The following is a 24,480-nucleotide window of genomic DNA, read 5'->3' on the forward strand; positions in this document are numbered from 1 at the left end:
TCTGTTCTTGGTAACTTTGTCCTTCATTCTCCTTATAACTATGAAAGTGATTCTTTTCCTCTTTCCACATAGAGAGCCATTGGTTTTGTATGTCATTCTTGCATGTCTTCTTTGATTCTTCTTATATTTTCCTATACCTATGGAGGCAGAGGCCTACAAAGTTCATGGTTATCTCCCTTCTAACTAAACTAAAACTTAGCAAGCTTGCTTTTCTTTCATTGTAAGTCTTCCCCACTCCTTTTGTCAACTCGTTTCCACTTTATTACAGATACTTATAATAGATCTCATTATATTTAAACTTTCTCTCTCCTTTTCAACATACTGCACTTCTACACATCCTCTGCCCTGCTGACAGTACAACACCACTACATCTGTGTATTTTAGAAATGGTTGTGAGTCAGTGTGTTTGTGACCCTAGTGTCAGCCACAGTAATCTTCAGCAACAGACAAGTAGAGAGCTGGTTTGAAGACAGCACATGGAGGTTGCAGTGCTCCTTTTTGCTCCTAGAAGGGTGTGAATTTTTAGTGCAAGAGGCCCTGTGCATCATTACAGTGAAGTATTTATGGACTTTTGCAGACATATACGTATTTTAAGACGTGTTATGCAATAATGTGTTCTGACCACTGCTATCAAGGGTCCTTAGCTTTTGATTCTGTATACCTCATAAGCATTTCTTTGATTTTCAATCTTGTGGTTTCTTCAACCTGATTCATTTTGGCTTTATGATCTTCTGGTATATGTTTATGTAGTCAGAAATTAGTTTAAGAACTCTTCTAATCTTTTAAGGAGGCATAATGCATTTATCTGTGATCATTAGAATAAGCATAAGAAAATGAGAGGTATGATGAAGTGATGATCTCAGTTTGCTGACTGAGCTGCTAAAGAAGAATGAGATGTGTTTAGCTGGTTACTAAATGAAGTTTCTTGTATCACATTATATATTTGGTTGTATACTGAGGGTAAGTGTTCTGCTCTGTTTTAGCTTTTTTTACTGAAGAGTACTCCAAAACTCTCCCAGATAATGGTGAGGTGGTGGCACAGGTTGACGTTATATTGTACTTTCAAACTTACACAAAGGCTGCTAGTACCTTAAGAATTGGTGAATGCATAATACATCTTCAGAAGGGTTGTGGTGACTTCAGCCAGCTGTCCTTGCTGTAGCTCCACTAAGATTCAGTGTTGGGAGAATCATAGGCAGTTTTCTTTTTGCACTAAGGAAAGTAGTTGCAATTGGTATGAATTGTCTTTCAGCCATCTTCTTATTTCTTAATCTTGATTACTCCTCTGAATTTTAGAAAAGCCTATTACAACACAAGAAGTCTGCTTTATGACTGGCGACACACTCTAATTCTTCATACATGCTGTTCTTTCTCTTGTGAAATTACTAATTGCATCCCCTGAATGATCCATGACACAGTGTAGTTCACATGGTTGGAGTCAGCATAAAAATTACATTTCCTGATTATCTGCTTCATTGCATCTAGTGTTACATTTATTTTTATAATTTTTATATTTTATAATCTATAAAAACTCTTGGTATTATATAAACAAATTCCCTCCTACAACAGTTTTTTCCTCCACAAAATCTCAACCATATATATTTTTTCTCTTATTTGGTTATGCAAATAGGTGCATACTCCATTTCTCAAAACTGTGATCCATTCTTGAAATGAAGCTTTTTAATAAACAGTATTTACCACAAGAATAGTTCTCTGCCTTTAAAATGTGGACCTTTTTCACTTAGAACTCAAAGACTGAATATAAAAAAAATTCTTACAAACCATTTTTTCCATCATTTTACCAAGTTGCATTGTATCTTGTGAGTGAGTTCCTCAAATGTATTTAAAGCACCCGTCTCTTGATGATATCTGTGAAATTTTACTGCATCATCTGCTTATTGCACACGAAGTGGGTTAAGCACAGGCCAAGAAATGGAGATGTATATTAAATACTTATATTGCTCTTTTTCTTCATTTTTAATCATTCTTCATTTTTAATCTTAATTTTATGTGAAAGCTGTCTTCTTATTAACAGGATAGTAAAAAGAGCCCATTTTATATGTAATATTTTTTTATTGTTCTTTATAGATTTTCTGGGGTTTCTGGTACATGATACATGACTAGAAGAGGTCTGAGAAGCAGCAGGAAAATGCTATTGAAAGAAGAATAAAGAACGAAAAAAGTTGGAAAAAGGAAGTCCTACATTACCTAAAGTGAGGCTATAAGAAAGAGGGGGATAGACTCTTTAGCAGAGTCTGTTGTGAAAGGGCAAGGAATATGGTTTCAAACAAAAAGAGGGAAGATTTAGATTGGATATGAGGAAGAAGTTTTTAGCAGTGAGGGTGGTGAGGCACTAGAACAGGTTGCCCAGAGAGGTGGCAGAAGTCCCATCCATGGGGGAATTCGAGGTCAGGCTGGATGGGGCTCTGATCAAGCTGTAGATGTCCCTGTTCAGTGCAGGGGAATTGGACTAGATGGCCTTTAAAGATCCCTTCCAACTCAAATGATTCTTTGATTCTATGAAGTCACAGAAGTAGAAAAGACAAAGTAAAAGGGTCTGAAGAGGAGGAAGGGGCAATCAGAGCAAGTGTCTTCAGGAGAAGCAGAACATAAAATGTGGAGAGTCACGGGAGAGAAGAGCAAAATAAGGCAATCAAGAATGAGGGAAAAAATAAGAAACAGTTTATATGTCAGTTTTCTTCAAGAAAGCTTGAAGAATATTGAATTCAGGTCCCTTCTTTTTTTGTCCTTTCTGGTCTGTTTTGTCATGTAGGATATTTTCTTCTTTGCAAGTTCAATCTGTTAGTCTCCTTGCTAGGATGACATTTTAAATAGATCTGTATTTATTCCCTTTAGAAAATGTGAATTGCTGGTTTCATGTGGCTGTGGCTGTGCAATATGTGTCACGCAGGGCAAATGCTGCAGATAGCTTGGCTCAGACTCCACCCTGCAGGTGGCTCTGGCACTGCTGGCATGCACACCACTTTGAGGGCAGCCACTGTTCTAAAGCTTAAGTAACTGAATAATGTTAATATGTATGAGTAGTTCTTCCTAGTTGTTACCCTTAATTTAAAAGGTCTGAACTCAACATACCTGGTTTCCTTTTGTTTCTAAAACTGAATTTGTGTGTTTTCTACATCCTTTTTTTCATTTCTTTGTCTTTAGTGTTCTTTTATTTCTTCAGAAACCTGTATCATGGGAGAAGAGCATAGTGCATACTGAGGGGGAGACTTTTCACTCATTCCATAAAGGGAATTAGCGTTGCATTTTCAGAATGAATCATGTACCTACCACGACAAAAAGTGTACTAAAATATACACCGAATATATTGGGAGGTCTCTGCATTAATACTTGGCGTCTCTGAGAGTAAAACTGGTTTGAGTGGAAGCAAATCAGTAAGGAAGGATGGAACTCTTCAGAATTTGATTGTGGTCTGGCAGAGGAGATCAGTTTGCACCTCTAACATCTGAATGATTTCTTGGAGGATTGTTTTTGAGGCTATAAAAGGAAGCATGAAAAACACACAAATTTGAAAACTCTTTGCGGGCTTCAACTGGAAGGAATGGTCTTTTGTCATAAACTGCTTGATTACATACAGCAATACAGCATCGTGGTGAAATAGCACAGCCGTGTACCCAAGTGTCCTCACTATGACAGTGGATAACACTAGATTCTTTAGAAAGCGAGCTTCATCAGAATCTATCACATGAAAATGACCTTAAAATTTGAGGCAGGAGAATTTATATTCTTTCTCAAACACAACTTACAATTTTCTGTTGCAAGCCTAGAAATTGTCATCTAGTTACTAAATGTTAAACCCATTCTTGTAATCCAGTGTTCTTGTTCTCAGTTTTCTTTGTCAAGTTTTATAATGTGTTTGTTAAAACAAAAAGGTTTTCCTTTGCAGTTTTGATGAGGTGAGATTTTTTTTATTATGATGTATACTTTTAGTCGTTATGCATCATATGGAATCTCCTGCTGAAAGATGCTGAAAGATAATACCTTCTATTTTATTATGATGGCCCAAAACGTCAGAGGCAAATCGTGGTGGTATAGCAGCAAAGAATGAACCTTCCTACCAATGTAATGCATGTTGCCATGCAACAGATGGCATTAGAGGGGCAGTCTGACTGAGTGGCATCTGACATGGAAATGTGTAAGGAATAAAAGTGTGTTACTAAATTCCTCCATGCGGAAAAATTTGTACCCATTGACATTCATTGATGCTTGCTGAACATTTCTGGACACCAAACAGAGGACATGAGCACAATCAGGTGGTGGTGCATTTCAGCAGTGGCGACAGCAACAGTGCGTCTCTTATACTGGTGCATATTTTTACAAGTACAGCACACAAGCTTTTGTTCATCTCTGGCAAAAATGCAGTGATAATGGTGGACAATATGTTGAAAAATAGTGCGTTGTAACTGAAAATTTGCTCTATCGAATGGCATTAACGTGCTCTTTGTATGTGTTGTCGTTTCCATGGATATAAATAGGAGGCGTTACTTTCAGAGCAACCTGTGTATGTACTATGTAGTTTGTGTATGTATATATACCTATATATACATTAAGATTTGTGTTTTTCTCTCATACAAAAATCAAGTCCTGTGTATGTCAGAATAGTTCTTCAATTTCAATGCATGCTCACACACTTCAACATTTCATTGATGTGTATTTACAGGGAAAAGAAACAGCCCACTGATTAATTCTCATCTTACTTTATGCTTCTTTTATAGGTCAAAGTTCAAAAATCAGCTCATCTCCAAGCATAGAGAGCTTGCCTGGGGGACGCGAATTTACAGGATCTCCACCTTTGTCTGCTTCAAAAAAGGATTCATTTTTTAGCACCATCTCTCGTTCTCGTTCCCAAAGCAAGACTATAAGCAGAAAAGAGTCTGTGAGTTCCTTAACATTTTTAAGCTATTTTAATTGTCACACAGCATTACATGTTACAGCCATCATTTCTCTCGTTCATTAAGCTCATACTTGAAAATGTTTCCCTCGGCTCATATTAATGGCAAAAGCAGAAATAAGCTATTTAAACTGTTTCTGTTGAGTAACACCTCCATTATGGATTCCATCCCATAATCCTACTGGAAATGAAACTGAAACAGTCCAAAACCTCTAAAAAGAAAGGAAGAACTCCTCTTTGCTTTGCTTTGTTAGACTTTTGGTGTAGTCCTGAAGTTAATAAACAGTTCAGTGAGGAGCACGAATGCACAGCAGATCCAAACATGTCCATCTGTTGTCCCTGAAATTCTTTAATACATCAGAGATTTCGCAGTGTCTGTAGCATTTGTAGTCACAGTCTTATTTTTTGTACAGCCCTCTGATCTTTCATTTGGCCACAAGACAGAATGTTTTCAGCTAAGAAGAAGAGTACAAATTTTTCATAGGTGTGTTCCAAATAAATTCTCATCTAATAAGAGATATTAAGATATTATAGGAGCACTAATTTAATAAACCTTATATGTCTTGGAGCCAGAGGATTCTTGTTTGTTTTGCATACCAGTTCCCCACTGACTTTCTGCTGATTAAAATCCAGCTATGTAGTTGGAAAAAAAGTTGTGTTTTTTGGGAGATGAAGCCAGTTCTCCGTTCCATTTTGCCAGTGTATGTTCATATAATTACTCATTGATTTGAATAAAAAAAGAAATTGTAATAGCAATACTTCTATGTTAGAGCATTCTTTGGATATTCAGAAATCTTAGAAATGGATCTAAATGTAGCACAGAAATCTAATCTGAACGTCTCAGCAGTTTCCTCTCCAAATAGCAGAATCTTTCACGTTTTGTTTGATATTTGAAACGTTTTGATGAAATGCCTACTTTTCAATAACATTTTTCAGCTTTTGTTCACTGAAACTGTTGTTTCACATACTTCAGTGACACCTAAAGAAAAGCTGCACTTTGTGGTTAGTTGAGAAGAAGCTTTATGTTTGCTTTGTATCCATTTAAGACATACCAAACTGAGTTTAAAGCTAAATGAACAGTATCTTTCTGCTTATCCTCATGAGTTGAAAAAAAATAAAAATACCAATATTCAAATTCCATTTTACTCAGTTTAACAAGATCTACATCCAAATTTTGCTTACAACTTTTATCCCAGCCAGAACTTGGGTTTTTTGCACCAAGAGTTCTCTAATAGAATACACAGAAAAATTTTCCATGATAATGCTCAGTCAATTTTCGATTTTCAGGTAGATGGTCTCTCTTATTTGTGAAATTTTATTGATCTCTTCTCGTGGATTTTTAACAAAATTGTTGATTGCAACAGATTTCTAGTCATTATATATTTTTCAATAGATTTGTAATCATGATAATATACAATGAGCATTACTTTTCCAAAACATTCTTTGAACTGCAGTAATTTACATTATTGCATTATATGATTTGACAGTTAGAAAAGGTTTTAGGGTGGCAAAATCTATTTCCTTATGTTCAATTTCTTACTGACTTTTAATATAGAAATAAGAAATTTACCATAACTCTTAGAGGAAAGGTTTGTTTAAATCTGTTTTTGATTCCTCAAGATTATGTTTGGTTTTTATTTTCCTGTAAGTTTCATGTTATCCAGTGTTCCATTTAAAGAAAACTCCCAGTTCGTCCTGAGGTCCCAAAATATGTGCCTCAGAATTGTCCAGTGGTATAGTTGTTTCCTTTACAGCTGTTCTCTGGGGGCCCAAAAAAAAAAAAAAAAAAAGCACAATGGGCTCAATCTTTGTTTTATTTATAAAAACTTAACATTTTTACATTTGTGTCCAATAATCACAGAGATTATGTTATTAAGCACCAGGAAAATTATCATTGTTGGAACATGCCATGCATCAATCACTTTATAAAAAGATTATTTTAAATGCAGACATTCTATGGATGAAGGAGAATCCAATTCTCCTTCATCTGTGTGCTTTTAATTAATGAATTAATGCCCTTCTCAAGGAAAAAGTGAGAACAGAATACATAAATAAAAATATGTCCTTCAATATGGAATTTTAATAGGTGATTTTCACAGACCAAAGGACATATACTGTAGCATTGTGAGAGGATGAACAGGAACATCATCATCACAAGGCACTCCAGAAGTGTGACCTGTATCAGGTCCAGATCTGGGCTGCCCCATACAGGAGAGACATGACGCACTGGAGGTAATTCAGCAAAGGGCCACAAAGATTATGAAGAGAGTGGAGCATCCTTCCCAAGAGGAAAGGCTGAGAGAGCTGAAACTGTTCAGCCTAAAGAGAAGACTCAGGGGATGTCTTCTTAGTATACGTGCAGAAGGGATACAAAGAAGATTGAGTCAGTCTCTTTGCAGTAGTGTACAGTGTAAGGGCCCCCTGAGCACCAGGAAGCACTTTACTGTGTGGGTGACTGAGCACTGACACAGACTGCCCAGAGATTGGAGTATGCTCCTTGGAGATACTCCAGGCATTCCTGGAGATAGGCCTGGGCAGCCTGCTCCACATGTCACTGCTTGGAGCAGGGGTTGGACAGATGGACTCTGAGGTCCCTGCCAACTTTAACCAGTCTGTGATTCTAAGACAGCATGAACTGGAATATGACTTATTTAAATTCTTTCTTTCCTAAAGTCTGTCCAACAAGCGAGACTTTCTTTGGAATAATTATGATCAAAATTGATACACGGTTCATTGCCTCCAGGAATGAGATAACTCCATTTCTTATAAGAGACTCTTATTTAAGATAAAAACATTTGTCTTATATCTGGTCTTCTGTTTTGCCTTTTTTTTTTTTTTTTTTTTCCTTTTTAAATACAAAGATCAATGGAATGACTTTTATACTACTGTTGACAGAAATAGGTGTCCTCCATTTTATTTAAAGATGTGAATCTATAGCCTCAGGCCTGAATCATAGAAGGAAAGCTTGGGTTGAAAAGGACCCCAAAGATATCTAGTTTCAACCCCCCTTCTATGTACAGGGTCAGCAACCACTAAACCAGGCTACCCAGAGCCTGGCTTTGAGTGCCTCCAGGGATGGGGCATCCCCAACATCCTTGGGCAAGTATGTCTAGTGTGTCACCACCACGTGTGTGAAAAACTTCCTCCTAATTTCTAACCTAAACCTCTCCTTTGTTGGTTTAAAACCATTCTCCCTTGTCCTATCACTATAAACCCATGTAAACAATCATTCCTCCTCCTGTTTATATGCTCCCTTAAGTATGGGAAGGTACTGAAAGGTACTGTGAATGCACCATACCAGATCATGTTTTGGCAGCCTATGGAAGCCTGATGTGATTCACATTATTATTGAGTGGCATTAAGCTGAGTGCTAATGTGAGGCCCACTAAAAGTGTTCGGAAGTCTGTTTTGTGCTCAGCAGTGAAATGCCTCTCTACCTCTTAAGACAGCTTACTGCTTTCTGACACATCACAGTTCCTGAAACCATTTTGCCATAAACAAAAACAGGAACATATAGTGCCCATTATCTTCAGGCTGGGTTGGTCTTGCTGGAATAAAGTCCTAGAAAATTTCCTCTCGTAACCTGCTTACTGCCACCTCCTCTTCAGCAGAGGAAACTGGGTACATTTGTGGTCCATTTACTTCTCTGATTATGTTACATTTTCTTATCCAGCAAATATGAAGGAGAGTCTCTTTTCAGCAAAGAGCAAAGCTGATTAGACCTTGATTTAGCAAATATGGTTGGTAGTCTCACATTCTGGCAGAAAATTCTGTAAATGGCTACAGAGATGTGCCAGAGAGGGATCTTTGAATCAAACAGTGTAAACTTTTTACAACTTTCACAGAAAAAAAGCAGGATAAATATATTTGTGACTGAAAAGAAGGTTTTGATCTAGATAAATATGTTTTAATAAATAAATTTATATGTAAAGTGTTTCAAGTTAACAAAAAACAAATGATCCATTTGGAAAATGTTTTGATTAAAATATTCCTTAAAAAAAAAATACTTCAAAGAAAAATCTGGAGAAGTTTATTTTCTTTACTAAAATAATTTGTAAACTTGGTCAATCAGAATCCCCATTTCTTAGCAAAGAAATATTCCGGAATAAAAATATCTGTGTCATGCTGGTTCTGATTGCATAGACTTTTTAATTAAGTCAAATTTGACAGCATACGCTATTGTCCTTACAAGCAGGTAGAAGCAACTGTTACAGTCTGTGATTTACTTTGCCAGTTTGACTGATTTGGCGTTGTTAAGAATACCCCTGCAGATTAGAAAATTAACTTATGGCATAATTTTCAATTAAGTAGGCATCTGCTTTGCTGATTTTGAAGCTTGATTTAAACATATAAGTTTGACATTTCTGCTCAAGTAGAGATAGCATAAGAAAATAAAAGGGATTAAAGAGGATAGGTTTAGATTGGGTATAAGGAAAAAGTCTTTTACAGTGAGTGTGGTGAGGCTCTGGGACAGATTACTGAGTGTTGTGGTTGATGCCCATTCCTGGAGACTTTCAAGGTGAAGCTGGATATGGCCCTGGGCAACCTGATGTAGCTGTGCATGTCCCTGTTCATTGCAGGGGAGTTGGACTGGATGGCCTTCAGAAGTCCCCTCCAACTCTAAGGATTCTTTGATTCTATTATATGATAATCAAACTAACACTAGACAACTACACGTAAAAATTCATGCATACAAAAGTTCCTTTGAAGAAAAGCATGCCTTTTGTGCATAATGGCATATCATGAAGACCCTGGATTTCTGTGTATCTTCTCCCTCACATTTTTTAAATCTCTTTAAAAGGCTTCAAGCAAAATATTTGTCTCAGTCCATACTTAATCATGCTGAATGTTTGTTTGGAAATATAAATGCTATGAGTAAAGGATCCTTTTCAGTTACACAACATAATGTGTGGCCAGAATAAATTAGTGCCTGTGTTCAACAGCTAATTGCTTGATCAGTGTGTATCAAGCCTAAAGTTAAAGACTGTGATGATTGTTTTTCAGGGCCTAAAGTTTAATGAACTTCAGTACCTTAAAATTTAACTAAGCAATTAACGCTTTAGGGCAGTTGCTTTTGTTATTTTGGTGTGACAGGGCAATCAGACACCTGAAAACTGTAATTCATTTAGTACTTCAGCTTGTCTAATTTTAGAGGCACATGAAAAGAATAGTGAATCGGTGGTGCTGCCAGGTGTCACGTGAGCACAGTTCATAGGAAAACCTCTGAAATGCTTAGGAAGTGTGATGTTTTTCTCTGTTTCCTTCCTCAGGCACTCACAACATGCTGTGTGACTCAAAAGAGCTGAAAACAATGTGAGGAAAAATAAGCTGCCTTTTTAAGTTTTTATTAGAAATACTTGCATGTTTCATATAATTTTGTGAAAAGACAGCTGTATACATAAGTGGCAGCTTTGAATTCTAATGCTCCTTATCTTTTCTGGAGTGATTCATTTCAGGGAAAATAAACTGTACTGTGATAAAAGCAGGAAGTTAATTGTTTAGAAAAAAAAATACGATGAATAAAAATCCAATTGGCTTGGCAATGCTTTTTGTGTCATAATTTGTCTTTTCCTGGTACAAGCAATTCAGATATGTGCAGCCGTATTAGAGTTTCCAGTGACTTCTGTGTGGAAGCAAATTAGAATTATGCAATTCGAAAGATGGTAGTAAGAGCTTTTTTAATTATTGGAGTGCCCTTTGTAACACTGAAGGAAAATTTGAAAAATGTCCACATCTGGACTTATTGAGACTACAGGCAATGTTTATAGGAGGATCAAAGTGACTTAGGAGCCAAGAAGCATAATAATTTACTCCTTTGCAATCATGTTATCAGCAGCTCAGCAGGTACAGGAACTGGCTCTGTGCATGCTCTTTCCTCCCATTAATCATGAAGTCAATGTTTTAGCATCCCAGTAGCAAAGAGAAATGTATCTGGGAATTCTCTGGTAGTTTGAGCTGCCCTTTTTTCCTTTTAAATAGAAATCTCTTCCCTTCATCCCACTCTTTAAAGATAACACCACAAAATTACTGTCCATTTCTGTGAAGATCTCAGTACAGAGTACAGAGACCTGTGCTGAATTCTCAACAAAAGCATTTCCATCTCTCTATATCAGGCTTTTCTTGGTGTTTTTGTTTGTTTGTTTGTTAGTTTTGACTGGAAATGGTTTCTGTGTTTGGGGAATTTATTTTTTTCCCATTGTGCAATGGATTATAGGTGTGCAGTTAGATTTAAAGTTGTTGGATTCTTATTTTGTCTGTTTGGTTAAACCTTTCCATACAGAAAGAACAGAATTTGTACTTCTTTTAACAAGATTGTATAAATGTTTTCATTTGTATCTATTTATTATCACTGCATGATCACTATACTTAAGTTTTACCTCCTTAAAGTCAGAGTTTCTAAATAATAATATCCTAATCTGGCCTGTATTCTGACTCATGGTAGAAGGCATATCAAAGGTCAAATGCATCTAGTCTAGATAAAGAGGAGTTCAGCAGAACTCTTCTGTAACTGATGCCTAAAACAAGTTTAACTGAAGATAAGTTGAACAAAAAGTATATTGTAAGAGTCCTTCATAAAGGTCTTTATATATGTTAAACTGTGTATATTTACATACTTACTGAGACAGCAAAATTAAGAAGCATAATTCCATATGTGTATCCTTCTTAACTGGCTCTTTAATTAGCCAAATACTTCAGTAGCCTAATACTGAAACATGGAACATGAATTTTATTCAAAGTAGAATAATAGTGTATTTATCATTCCATATCCGTTCAAGAATAGTTACAGCATTATTTCAGAGAGCTCTAAATTCAGAAAATGTTTTTGTTTTTTTTTCCCTCTGCTCACATTTTTCTTACATTTGCCCTAGTCGTCTGTGTGGTCTTAGCATCAGTCAGATGTGATGCCAACCAATAACAGAGGAACTCATTCATGTGTGTGTCTATTTATAGGCATTTCCAAGTACTAACTAAATAAATATCTCAATTTTATTATTTATACTGCAAAAATACTGCAATATGGTTAAGTCAACAGTTTCAACAGCAGCTCTGACAGAAACCTTTTATCAGTATTTATATTCTAAGGGATAATTTCTATTTTCTTACAGCTCTTTCTGTTGCCCTAACTATTCACTTACCAAGTGAAACACTACAGATTTTCTTGGTACCTATCCTTCCACAGTCAGTTGTGCATGATTTGTTGCATTCCATAGATCTTCCAGCATTTAGTGGATTTTGTTCTTAAAGTGTCTCACTGCGGTCCCATGGGGCAGTGCCAGCAGTTGCAAGTCCCTCATGTCCTGTGTTTGCTTGAAAAAAATTTTCTTTCCATCACCAGTTCATCCCAGGTGAACGTCATCAAGTAAAAGAAACTGTGCTCACATCTAATCATTTCATAGCCTCTTCTTCATGCAGAAGCTTTCTCTGAACATCAGCAAAGCAAATGCCTTATGATTCTTCAGAGCACTCCAAAAACTTCCTGCTTTCCATTGGCAACAGTTTGGTTGGTAACATACTGAAGCCATGTCTATAAGACTGACTAATATCACCGTATTGTTTTCATGTCCGCTCCATATGTGTTTCTGTAGCCATCTGTTCTCTCTTGGCTTACACTGAAAAGTCCTTCAGAATAAGGGTTTTTTATTTATGTTTGTATGGCACCAAGCAGGATAAGATCTTGTTCCTGATGATGGTCTGGATGTGATGCAATTAAATAATACATAAATTAATATATAATTTCTTTAAAGTATTTCATTGTTCAGAAATGGTGATTTCAGGTTTAACTGTCAGCATATGCTATAAAGTGTTCTGTGGCTGGCATAGATCATAAATTCTGTGGGTGTCAACCAACATCCAACTATGAGTGGTTCAATATTAGTAAGTTAAATCTTGTATTTAATTATATTTAGTCATTAGATTGAAAAAATAAAATGAAGTAAATTTTCACAAAATGGAAACAGTAACCAGTACTTGTTTTCTCGAGGGAAATTTGAATCAAATTAAATGAGAAAGCAATTTATGCCATGCATCTGAATTTTATTTGACATGCAAAATTCTACCAATATCCTAAGGGTATACCTTGTGTATGTTTTATGAATAAGCACTTAAGTACTGGTAAGACTCTGAACAAGTCCCTGGCTTTAGAATTTCCCTGACTCAATGTCATTTTTGCAGTTACTTTCCTCTAAATGTTTCAATACTTCATCAGAATTATTTTCTAATTTGCCCTGTCAATTTGCCAAGTGCTGAGGGGCTTGCTCTTTAGTGCTTTTACTATGAATACTGAGACCGTGGAAAATATGATGGAGCGAGTTAATATAGGAAAAATCTAGAGGCTACAAACTTAAAAAAAATAAAAACTACCTTTCCTTTGCAAATATTTACAGTCTGGAAGGGTACTCTGGGAGAGTATTCTGGGCAGTACCGCTAATGATTATATTCTTACATACTTTTTCACTGCAGTTCACCCTACCCGTCACTGAGTACCACCAAATCAGTAAAATTAGACTTCTGTTCCAACACAACTCTGTCACTTCTTGCATTCCATTTTTGATTGCAACACTCTTGCTTGAGCATCTTACATATCTTGAAATAGACTTAAAGACAGTTTATATTCCATCGCACTTACCGCTTGGTAGTGCTGCTAGGCTGATCGACTTCAAGAGCCGCTGAGTTCTCACCCGAATGGAATTTCGCCTGAATATTCAGGAATGAGAAATTGGGACATATGTAATTGTAAGCCATTGATAACAAAATTGCTTTTTCTTGGGTTTCTACATGAATAGATGGACAAAACTAATTTTTCTTTCAATTCCTGAATAGTAAGACTGAAAACTTACTGTTAGCATGAAGGAAAGGCATTACAGACCTGAATTCATGAATTGATATTCCCAGTTTTCTAGTTCTGTGTTAAGCTGCATGTCATGTATCTGGCAGAAAGCTTGCTTAAACTGATAAAAGCAAGGATGAAAAAGAATGGCTTCTGCCAAAACAATTTTTCTTCAGACCTTGGCTTGTGTAAGATGATAAATTCCAGTGACCTTAATCATTTTTGCAAACCTTATTGCTGCTTGTAAAGTGACGAACTGTAAAAGAATAGTATTACTCTGTCACAACTGTAAAACTTGCTGTAATCTGTTCTTGAAGGTGATGACCATTGTCAGTTAGTTAGTTATACGTGTTTTTCAGAAATAGTAAAATTTGTTGAAAAAATGAGTTGTGGTGGAAGATCTCATTTGAGTCCACATAGCTCAGGAAAAAGGAAAGGTATAAAAATTTTATTTCCTGAGCTGTCTTCATAAAGGTGAGAAGATAGATGAAAGGAAAGGTAATAAAAAGGAAAGAATGAGCTTTGGACAAAATGGAGGCACTAGAACTGTATAGATTTTTTTAAAAATAGGGTAGAAATGGCAAATGATTCATCACAGAGAAATCAGTTTTTGGGGAAAAAGTGAAAAGGAGATGTAGCAATGTAGGCAAGGTTCTGGGTACAGAGAAGGAGAAAGACAAATATGAGAAACATGTATGTAAATCAGTTTTTTGTTGTTTTTTTGTTTGTTTGTTTGTTTTGCAGATTCAGTCTAACCACAAGAAAAATAGTTGGAGATGTGTATATGGAGTTATTCAAATAAATTCTTTCTTTGATTAGAGATGTAAATGCTTCCCTACACTACCCTAACTTAGATGGTTCGTGAAATATAAATCAATGAGGCATCACAAATAGCATAGTTCCTTTTCATTCTCCTGTTAAATTAATAACTGATCATCTGTAAGGTTCTAAATCATCAGTAATGTTGAAAGTGTGGTAAGGTTTTTGAAATTCCAGGACTACATTTTCAGAAAATATTGTTAATATGTTTTACTGTAAAATAACATCATTTAATTTGCACATCTGATGCAGTGATCCCTTTTGTTTTTTATTTGCTGTTTGATTTAGTTTTCTTCCTCATCATACAGCTCGTAATACTTACATGCTTTGTAGGACACTGTTCTCAATAATTTGGCAATGATTTTTTGTCCCAATAGTTATTTAGATTATTTTTTAATTTTGTGGTCAACTAGTTAATCTTCGAGAGCTGTGACTGAGAGGGTTTAAGTCACTGTTCATGTTTCTGATACTGCATCTGTCAGATTAGCTGAAAGGTCAGTTTCTTAAGGAAGGATGAACCATGTTTTCCTTTTAACTTCCATTTGGTCAGTTCAAAGAATGTATGGGTCTTTGCTCATGTGTAAAAGGGATCAAATTCCCAAAGTGTCTTTGTACACAAAATAAAAATGGTATCTAGGGAACTTACAGACTCCACACAGTGTAACACAAAAGTTGGCACTTACAGGAAGGAGCAGCAAATACTTCTAGACACGAATTGACAGCATCTACACAATAGCAGCTATAAATCAGTTGTTTCATTTATTACTGCCAAAGAATTTGTCTTTAGAGTATTGGAAAAAAGGTGTACTTCCTCTGGAGTGCTTTTTGATTTTGCTTCTTACATTTACAAAGCTGTAAAACATTCATAATTTGCAGAACAATTTTTGAAAGATACTGTAAGTAGATTGGTGTTAGAAATGTTGATTGAAAGTGACTTTTGCTCTAACTGCTACTTGGAAAAGTACAGTCACTGACATTGGATCAAGTCAGTGGCTTTGAATAGGAACTCTTCCAGTGCTGCACTGCTCTCCTAATGGAGAATATTCTCCTAATGAGCATTTTGAACCTCATAAGAGGCAATTTTTGGCCTTCTGTATCATCTGCCACTACTGAGAATTTATGTACATCTTCTTTGTAATTCCACATTGTTGCAGCTCCCAGTATAAATTTTAGTCTCCTGTTTGCCAAAATAAACAAGCCCAAGACTATTCTCTAGACCCATAACAATCACAGTAGCCCATATTGGACCTATTCCAGTTTCTCAGCATCCTTCTTGAACTGATGCTCTCAGTGAGGCCTGAAGAGCACTCAATAAAGAAGAGTATTGACTTTCCTGGGTCTGCTGCCCACATTCCTCCTAATGTAGCTGAGAGCACTGTTTGCACTAGTTGTGATGTGAGCACTTTGTTAGTTCTCACTGAGCCCAGCAGATACTGCTGCCTCCATATTCTTTTCAACAGGCCTGAAGCACAGCTAGTTCTTTTCCTATCTTTATAAGTGCATTGTTTGTTTGCTTGTTTTTTTCCCAGGTGCAGAATTTTGCATCTGTTAAAGGTTCTTGAACAGAAACCTCAAAAGCATGTATTTTGCTTAGGCCTCCAATGTCTCATGGTCTTTCTGAATTGAAGTTCTGACTGAGTGGCAACCACACCTCCCTGTCTGAATCTTCCTCCCATCATTTGAAAACCCACTGGGATCACCTTCTGTTTCCTCACACGGGCTGCCAATGAAGATATTCACCAGTATCTCCATAACAGCCCCTGAGGTTACTGTGCTCATTTCCAACCTCCAACTGGATGTCGTGCCATTTACTCAACTATTTGAGCTTGATGGGTCTGACCAGTTTTCAGCCCACGTATAATCTTTTGGTTCAGCGCATACCTCCTCACCTAGCAAATGATAGAGCTTTTGGAAATGTGTCATGATGTATGATATTGAATCCGCTTTTCTCCATTCATCTGCATGGCCAGTCATTTCATCACACCAGGCAATCAGATGGGCCAAGCATGATTTGCTCTTAGTAAATCCTTGTCAACCTTTCTTGATTCTTGTCTTGTCCTTTTACATGTTGGAAATTGTTTCCAAGAGGACATACTCCACGATTTTTCCAAGGACTAAGGTGAGGCCAACTATTACGCAGTTTCTTAGATCCTCCTTTCTATTTTCTTTAATATGAGCGTAAAATTAACCTTTCTTCAGTCATCAAGATTATTCTATAATAGCAGTGATTTTTCATGAATCAGCCATGGGTATTACAGCCACTCCATCAGCTCTCTCAGCACCCATGAGTTAACTCACAATATCTCAAGTATTTGAGCACATTTGACTTCTTAAGGTACTCACTAACCTGTCCATGCTGTACATGCAAAGGTCTAGGAGTAGATATTATGTAAAATGCTGTAGGCAGAAATGTTGTTGCTGCAGACTTTTCCATATTGTCCATAATTTTGTTATCTCCCCTAATAAGCAATAGGCCTATATTTTCTTCAAACCTCTTTTGTTTCTCTCATACTTTCAAAATTCCTTCTTGTTACCCTTTCATGTCCTGCATTAATTTTAGCTCCAGTTGGGCTTTGTCCTTCCAAATGTTGTTGCTGTGCCCAAACAGTGTTTGTGTGCTTGTCTTTTGTTCCCTGTCATTGTTTCCACATGTGTGTTCTCCATTTCCATTTCAATATATGCATTTATCATTTTAGTTCATCAAGAAATTCCTTGCCCAGCCAACTGGGCCTTCAGCACATCTTCACCGTAAATACTGCTATCCAGACTTTTTCCTTTCTGCCATAGGGCTAAAGGGAAACAATACAAGGATTCCTGTCCCCTTCACCCTTGCTCAAGAGCCCTACAGTTACTTTTGAGGTAAAATGATTTCATATCACCATGTAACTGGTGTCTGCATGAAAAAGCAGAAAGCAGTCAGAACACTAGGTGATCCCAAGTAGTCTCTCTGCAACATGGGCCTTGCATCATACAGTAGTCTTCCTGCTACCAGGAGCCACAAAGTGCAAGTTTCTATCCTTAGGAGTGCATGTCTTCTTCCCACTCTGTCAAGTCTCAGTTGCAACTTCCCTGTCCAGGGGATAAACTTTTACGCTTTGAAAGATCCTGACAGTCTCCTGTTAGTTATCAATGCACACTGGCCACTACTCAACTGCAACTCTAGCAGAGCAAACCACCTACTCAAATGGTCACCCTCATGGGACAATCACCTGCCACAGTACTGAAGGTGACTCTCCCGGAAGGGCACTGTCTCATAGCACATAATCACCATTTGGATGTTGTCTTCTTATGCAGTACATCTGGGTCTCTTGTGTATCAAATGCAAAGTTAACTGTCTTGCTATTTGTTCATCCTGCTGTCAGTGCTCCTTGGTGCTTTTTCTGAGGGTGCCAGATAAACAATAAGCTCAAAGTGCATTCGTTCATTCAGCCCTTTGCAAGATTTCATACTTGGCAGGAAACCTCTTGCACTGTCTGTGAGTTCCTGGCCACATTACCCTCCTTTGTGAGCACTGGGTATGCTGAATGCTTCTGCTGCCCATGTTAGATGCCAGCTGAGCTGAAGGAGCAATGTACTAAGCATCTGTCTCACATGCCAGATGACGAAGAACTTTTGTGCCATTGAAAAGGTTAGTTATATAATCTGAACAAGTGGATAGAGCTGTCCAAAAGTATTTAAAAATCAATTTACTGCTGTTGTGATCTGTGAATAAGAAGAAATAGTGTGGGAAAAATATAAATTACCAGATGTTAAATTTTCATATTCCATTCAAGATAAACTGTGCTTCAATTACTACTATTTTTTATAAAGTTGAAAATGTTATTTTATATTAAGATACTTGAATACTGCTGCCTCTCCCCATCTTATAGCTAGATCTGAAGTGCACTGGCAATCTAAAACTGATGGTAGATTATTTCTTGCAGTCATTAGCTATACACACAAGGTCTTCTGCGGAGACTAATCGAGAAGCAATGCAGATATGCATGTGTAGGTTGTGACAGAACTGCAGGCTTTGAATGAGGTTAACCTTTCAGAAACAATAAATTGCCAACATCAACTCAATCCCTTTGAGGCTTAAGTTCTCAAAAGCATGTGGGATGAGTAAAATAAGGTGAGGGCTTAATAACAAGAAAATAGTAGTGAAAAATTATTTCATATCTATAGATTGTAGATGTGATGAAAAGGTGCATAGCCAGAAAATGATATTGCTGGATCTTGCAAAATGCTACCGTTAAATTTCTCTTTATTCATCAGTTGCGTTTGGATATATGTTGCGTACTCTTCTGTTTCCTTTACTTACGTCTGTGTCACAGTTTGTGGTGGAGATCAAAATCATTTGTATGTGTAAAACAAGATTGTTTCATTTTCTTTATTCTTACTGAGCAGTTTTGCATTTATTTCATTTGAAATGTAATTCACACTCTTACATTCAGCAATCTCCATCAAAAAGAGTATGACAAAACTGTAAAACTCTAAGAAAAACAGGATGCTCACAAGTTACTTTGCCTTCATCTTCTTCAATTTAATTGTGTTCTTAAATAAACAAACAAAAAACTGTTTAATATTGAGTATGTCTAAGCTTTAAAGGTATTCTTCTAAAGAAGTGCTGAACTTTTTCCCAGAATCATCTTCGAAGTTGAGACTGGATGCATTTGTAAATAGCAAACAAAGTTCAAAGTTCAGAGTTCAAAGAGAAATTGTTGGTTGATGTAGTTTCTATTGTGGATATGGATCATATGGCTTAACACTGGGCCTTAAAATGATTTTTTTAATGGTATTTTAAATTGTACTTGGTGCATTTTTATTAAATAACTTGATAATGTAGAGTCACTGTATTACAGTGAGTTAAATTAGTTTTCACCTAAACGCTACATGATAGGTTTTGTGGAATTCCAGTTGCCTTGGCAGGTTTTGCATACATATAGAGCATATGTGACACAAATAAATATCCCAAAATATATGATGATAGTGCATCATTGAGATATAACATTAGGTCTCATTAAGTATGTCTTGAAATAGAAAAGTAATTTTTCTGAGCTTTTAAAGAAATTGCTGTAAAAATTACTCTAACAGAAGTGTGAATTTTTCTCTTTGATGAGTTTTTCAGCCATTACTGTTGTGCTGTGTACAAGCAGAAACAAATAGGTAACCTGGAAAATAAATGTGAATTCTTAACCTTTCCTGGATAATGTATGGGAATGTAGGCAGGGGTTTGTTGGACTCTTTAGATGAAAAAATAATATTAAAAAAAACTGAAGCATTAATACTAAGCCCTATATCCATGAAATCACGAAAGAATTTACAAGTCTTTTAATAAATACGTCCATAAAGTGATTCTCCTCATTTCCAAAATTTTCTCAAAAGCAAAGAAGTAGGAAAAATTAGAAGACACCAAAACATTTCAAAAGTTGTATAACCAATTTTACTGTATGTCATATAAAGATGTTGGTTTTTTTAATGCTTATTGTAGGAGGAGGAATTGGAGGCCCAAATTTCATTCCTACAAGGGCAGCTAAACGACTTGGAAGCCATGTGCAAATATTGTGCAAAGATGATGAACACACATCTTGGTAAGTGCCATACCCTATATTAACCTAATAATCTTTGCAAAGGCTCTTCTCATGTTTGGATTAGAACAAAAATAATATTTATGTAGTACTCTGCATATCATTTTAGATGTCACAAAAAAAAAATTGAATTAATGTATGCAATTATTCAAAAAAGACAGAGATCTCCTAGAAGGAGTGCCTTGGAGGGCCACAGAGATGATAAAGGATCTGGACCATCTCCCATATGAGGAAAGGCTGAGTAACCTGGGTCTGTTCAGGCTGGGGAAAAGAAGACTGAGCGGGAATCTGATGAATGTTTATAAATATGTAAAGGAAGATGTGTTGCAAGTGGATAAGGCCAGGCTCATCTCGGTGGTGTGTACTGATGGGACAAGGAGTAATGGTGTAAAATTTGAACGTAAGAGGTTCCATACTAACATGCTAAAGAACTTCTTTATGGTAAGGGTGATGAAGCACTGGAACAGGCTGCCCAGACAGGCTGTGGAGTATCCATCTCTGGAGATATTCAAGACGCACCTGAATGCCTACTTGTGTGAAGGGAAACTGCTTAAGTAGTGGGGCTGGACTCGATGATCTCTTGAGGTCCTTTCCTGAGGTTGTCCTGAGCCCTGAGGTTCTGTGATTCGGTATCATACTGTCATACCATTAAACTTGAGAGTATATTAGCTGCTGACAGTGCTAAGAAAAAATTAGTCATTTTAGCACAGATAGTCTTTGTTCTAAAGATTTTGTGGTTTGTTAGAGGTGTGCTAGAACTCACATCTCATTCTGTGAGCTTGTCTGCAGTTCAGCAGTCCCAGAATCATACTTGGTGCATGTAGTGATAGTTGTATAAAATCCAAATACTTTCTTTAAATATAACATCTGCACAGTGTACACTGGTCAATTTCATTTTGTAAAAATGTGTTACTGTAGGCTGGCTACTTTGTAGTGTTTTGCTTAGACCAGAAGAAATATGTTAAAATGAAAGCTACCTTGGGAAGAAAATCAACAAATATTGCATTCTATATTTTGATTTATATATTGCCAAGACTAATCAGAAAAAAAAAAAATAAATAAACAAAAAGCTTCAGTCGATTCAGGTATTAAATATACTTAGCTAGACTTTGATAAAAGCAGTATTTTTAAACTGTGTTGAACCAAAGTCCAAAGGTTACTATATTTAGTTATGTGCAAAAAGCACCGTTATTAAGAAATCAGAGCACAAGTGCAATGATTTCAAAGTTTGTTTATATCCTGCAACATCACAGTCGAAGCAAAATAATTTCAAATTGAGTGTTTCAGTGGGTAGAGCTAAATATACATTACCTAAATTTACAGGTCAAAAAGATGTGAAAGCCAAGTTGTACTTGCATTTTCATTTTCTTTTATGTGTGTCCATATAATTTTAGTAGCCACTGTTACGATCCTAGGAAAAGCTATAAATACTGTGTTATTTGAAAGTTTGGAATCACAGCCTTCAAAAGCCAAGTGTAAACCTCTAAGCACAGCTGTTTTATTCTGCTGTAGTGTATTCCTTCTGCAAGGGCATCTGGGCAACGGGTTAAACAAATGCACATAAATCCTTTAGCAATTAACAGTTAATTACAATAAATAGAACACAAAAGAGTCCGAGATGCCACCAACCTTACCAGTTCCTGCTTGGAACTGGAGTTTCAGTTTGCAGTTGCAAACTGAAGAGCTTAGCTGTCTGCAGGTTAGCTAGCAGATGATCCATGGGAAGCCAGGAATAAAACCACCAAGACTCTTGCCAGTATGACCTGTGCAAAAATCTGTGAGGCAATCTGAGCAGCACACATCAGCAAGCTGATCAAGAAAACTCTCAATAGTTCCAGCGAGCAACCCCCAAGGATTGTTTGCAGAGTCCATCCATTACTCATTGCTTCAAGAAATGACAGTAAAATAAAATTCAGAAAATACCTGGTCGTTTCTAGGTCAGAGGAAAGGTTAGTAAGGGCTGCTATTGTAACTAGTCTAATACTGCCTCAGGTATCTCTTACCGATGAAAATTACTGTATTTCAGGATCCAAGAGCAGATAACAATGAATTATATACACATAGTGATCAAAATCTCTCAACAGTCTTTGCTAGCTGGGACACTTTTTGATTCTCTTAAATAGGTTACTTTTTACAGCAGAACATTTTTATTGTCTTCCTTTGAATTTTTTAGGGCTTTCAATATGCTTTTTCTGGTGGGTTAATCAGGTCAGGATATGCTATATTAGCAACTGCAAAGCAAAGTGGTAATTTAACAAAGGGAAGGTCATTTCTTTACTTCCACGTGATAATTCCTCTTTTTTGACATGTGTAGTGCAGCATGACATTAGTACACTTTGATGGGTTCAGGTGATAATCCACTATGATCTTTAAAATTTTGTGACGCACAGCTTTTTAAACACAGGATTTTATCATCCAGGTGCAATCAGGAAATGTTTACATCTATGTTCCTTGTATTTGATTATGTTGAAATTCACTTGCTGTCATTCGGCTTTTTAGCTGAATAAGTCGGGTTATTCTGCAATATACTCTGTTACCTGCTAGGAAATGCAGACTCTGCTGTCATGCATTTAATAGTTGGCTAAATTATTAATAAAAACATGGATATGCAAAACTTGAGGAGTCACCCAAAATAAGTTCCTTCTAAGTTCTGCCTAAGGTCTGTTTTTTAAATCCTGTTCTAAATAGTTTGTGCAAACTTTGTTACTCAATTATTAGCTTTTTTTCTGCATTGTATTTGCAGCTTGCTTTTTAACGATGTAGTGTTAATTCCAGCTTACAGAGATGTATATCCACTGTGCAGCACAGAACTACTCAATTGGCACTATGAACTGAGAGTATCAAACAATTGTAGGATGTGCTTTCTCTTACAGGGGGGATCCTGAATACCGTCAGGACAGTTATGTTATGATGTGATAGAGATGTCATGTTATAGCTCAGAAATGATTGAGATAATCAGAAGTCATCTGTTCTGTTTTTCTAGTAATTTACATCTAGCAATTTACATCTGTGCATGAAATACAATTATATTACTATTTTATATTATATACTATACCTTTATATGATATCTTTTTAGGAAATTAATTTTTTTTAATTAAAATCTCAGTCAGAACTTTTTGCCACATAAAGTCACCAGATTTCTTTTTACCAAGAACTTTGCCTTTCTATAGGTTTCAGCAAATACCTTTAATTAGTGCTTTTTTTTTTTTTTTTTTTTTTTTGCATAGAACATGAGGAATGACCACAAGGGATAGAAAAGCAGTTTTTATTTTGTTCGTGTATTCAAAGATGCTTTTATTAAATGTTTATCTACTTCTGCAAATAACACACACGGTGAACCACACAGCAACGACATAATTAACTGCTTGTAATATCAAGGGATGTTACCATGGTAATGAATGTTGATTCTGCAATATTACTACTGATTGCTATGTGTAGAAATTAGAAATAGGCTTTTGATCATGAAAACAGAGGAAAGTCATTGTGTGGTTTTTGTCTCCTTCTTAGAGCTGTGCAGCAGAAAGGGCTTTAATTTTCATCCCCCCTTCACCGCTGAAGCATTGCTGGGGTGGAATGCCTTTTAATGCCTCCAAGGATAATTGTTGAAATTTGTGTATGTAGAACTGACAGACAGGAAGGCAGATTTTGCTTCTGTTACCACCCTTTTCCACCAGCTTGTCATAGCTTTCAAAAGAAAGAATTCCGTATGTTCCATTTTTCCATTAATGAAATGAAAATGCATCCAATCTTGTAAGCCTGTCCTGCGGCTTTGTTTGTAATATAAATGCAGAATAGTACTCAGCTGACAGTGAAAGAATATATTTGCCACAGCTATTACTGCTTCAGCATTATCACAGATATATTTTTTCTGATGTTTCGTTTTTACACCACTGGCCTTTTTCAAGGAGTAATATCCCCTGTGCCTTCACTAATACAGTAATTTTCTTCAGCTTTTTTTTTGTGAGGTACTTTTCTGTAGTGTTCATAAACTCCTCAGGGCTCAGTGATTCAGAAAGCTGTAATGTACTGGTTAAATATTGCAGTATTGTAACCTAACATAAAGTTACTTATTTCTTGAATAATTTTAATTGCTTCTTCTTTTTCTTTAACTGTGTCAGAAGAAAGGGATTGAGGTAGCAGATGCCATCGGATGTCATATTTCTCCTGTTCAATGTGACCTCTGTCTGATGTCTTAGAGCAGATCATGAATAATTTCTGTGAGAAATTTACACCCCAGTATCACTCCAAACGTCGCACAGTATCTGCTGGTGGGCTCCTCTCTTCACATTTGACATGAGTTGAGTTTGAAGTGTTGGTGAAGTCAGTCCTGAGGTTCTCAGACAGCCAAGCTTCAT

At 36.4% G+C, this 24,480-nt stretch overlaps 1 protein-coding gene across 1 annotated transcript in view; it reads left to right on the forward strand.

The window, feature by feature from the left end:
- TBC1D5 (TBC1 domain family member 5) overlaps nt 1–24,480 on the forward strand; it is a gene marked incomplete at both ends in the record, with an annotated part of 172,926 nt that overhangs the window by 131,346 nt on the left and 17,100 nt on the right. The window contains 2 exons of the mRNA XM_079538284.1: nt 4,737–4,897; nt 20,029–20,128. Of these exons, the coding sequence (XP_079394410.1) occupies nt 4,737–4,897; nt 20,029–20,128 (261 nt within the window). The remainder of the gene's footprint in view (nt 1–4,736; nt 4,898–20,028; nt 20,129–24,480) is intronic.

This window comes from Tetrao urogallus (assembly GCF_951394365.1).
Source record: "Tetrao urogallus genome assembly, chromosome: 7".
Taxonomy (NCBI): Eukaryota; Metazoa; Chordata; class Aves; order Galliformes; family Phasianidae; genus Tetrao; species Tetrao urogallus.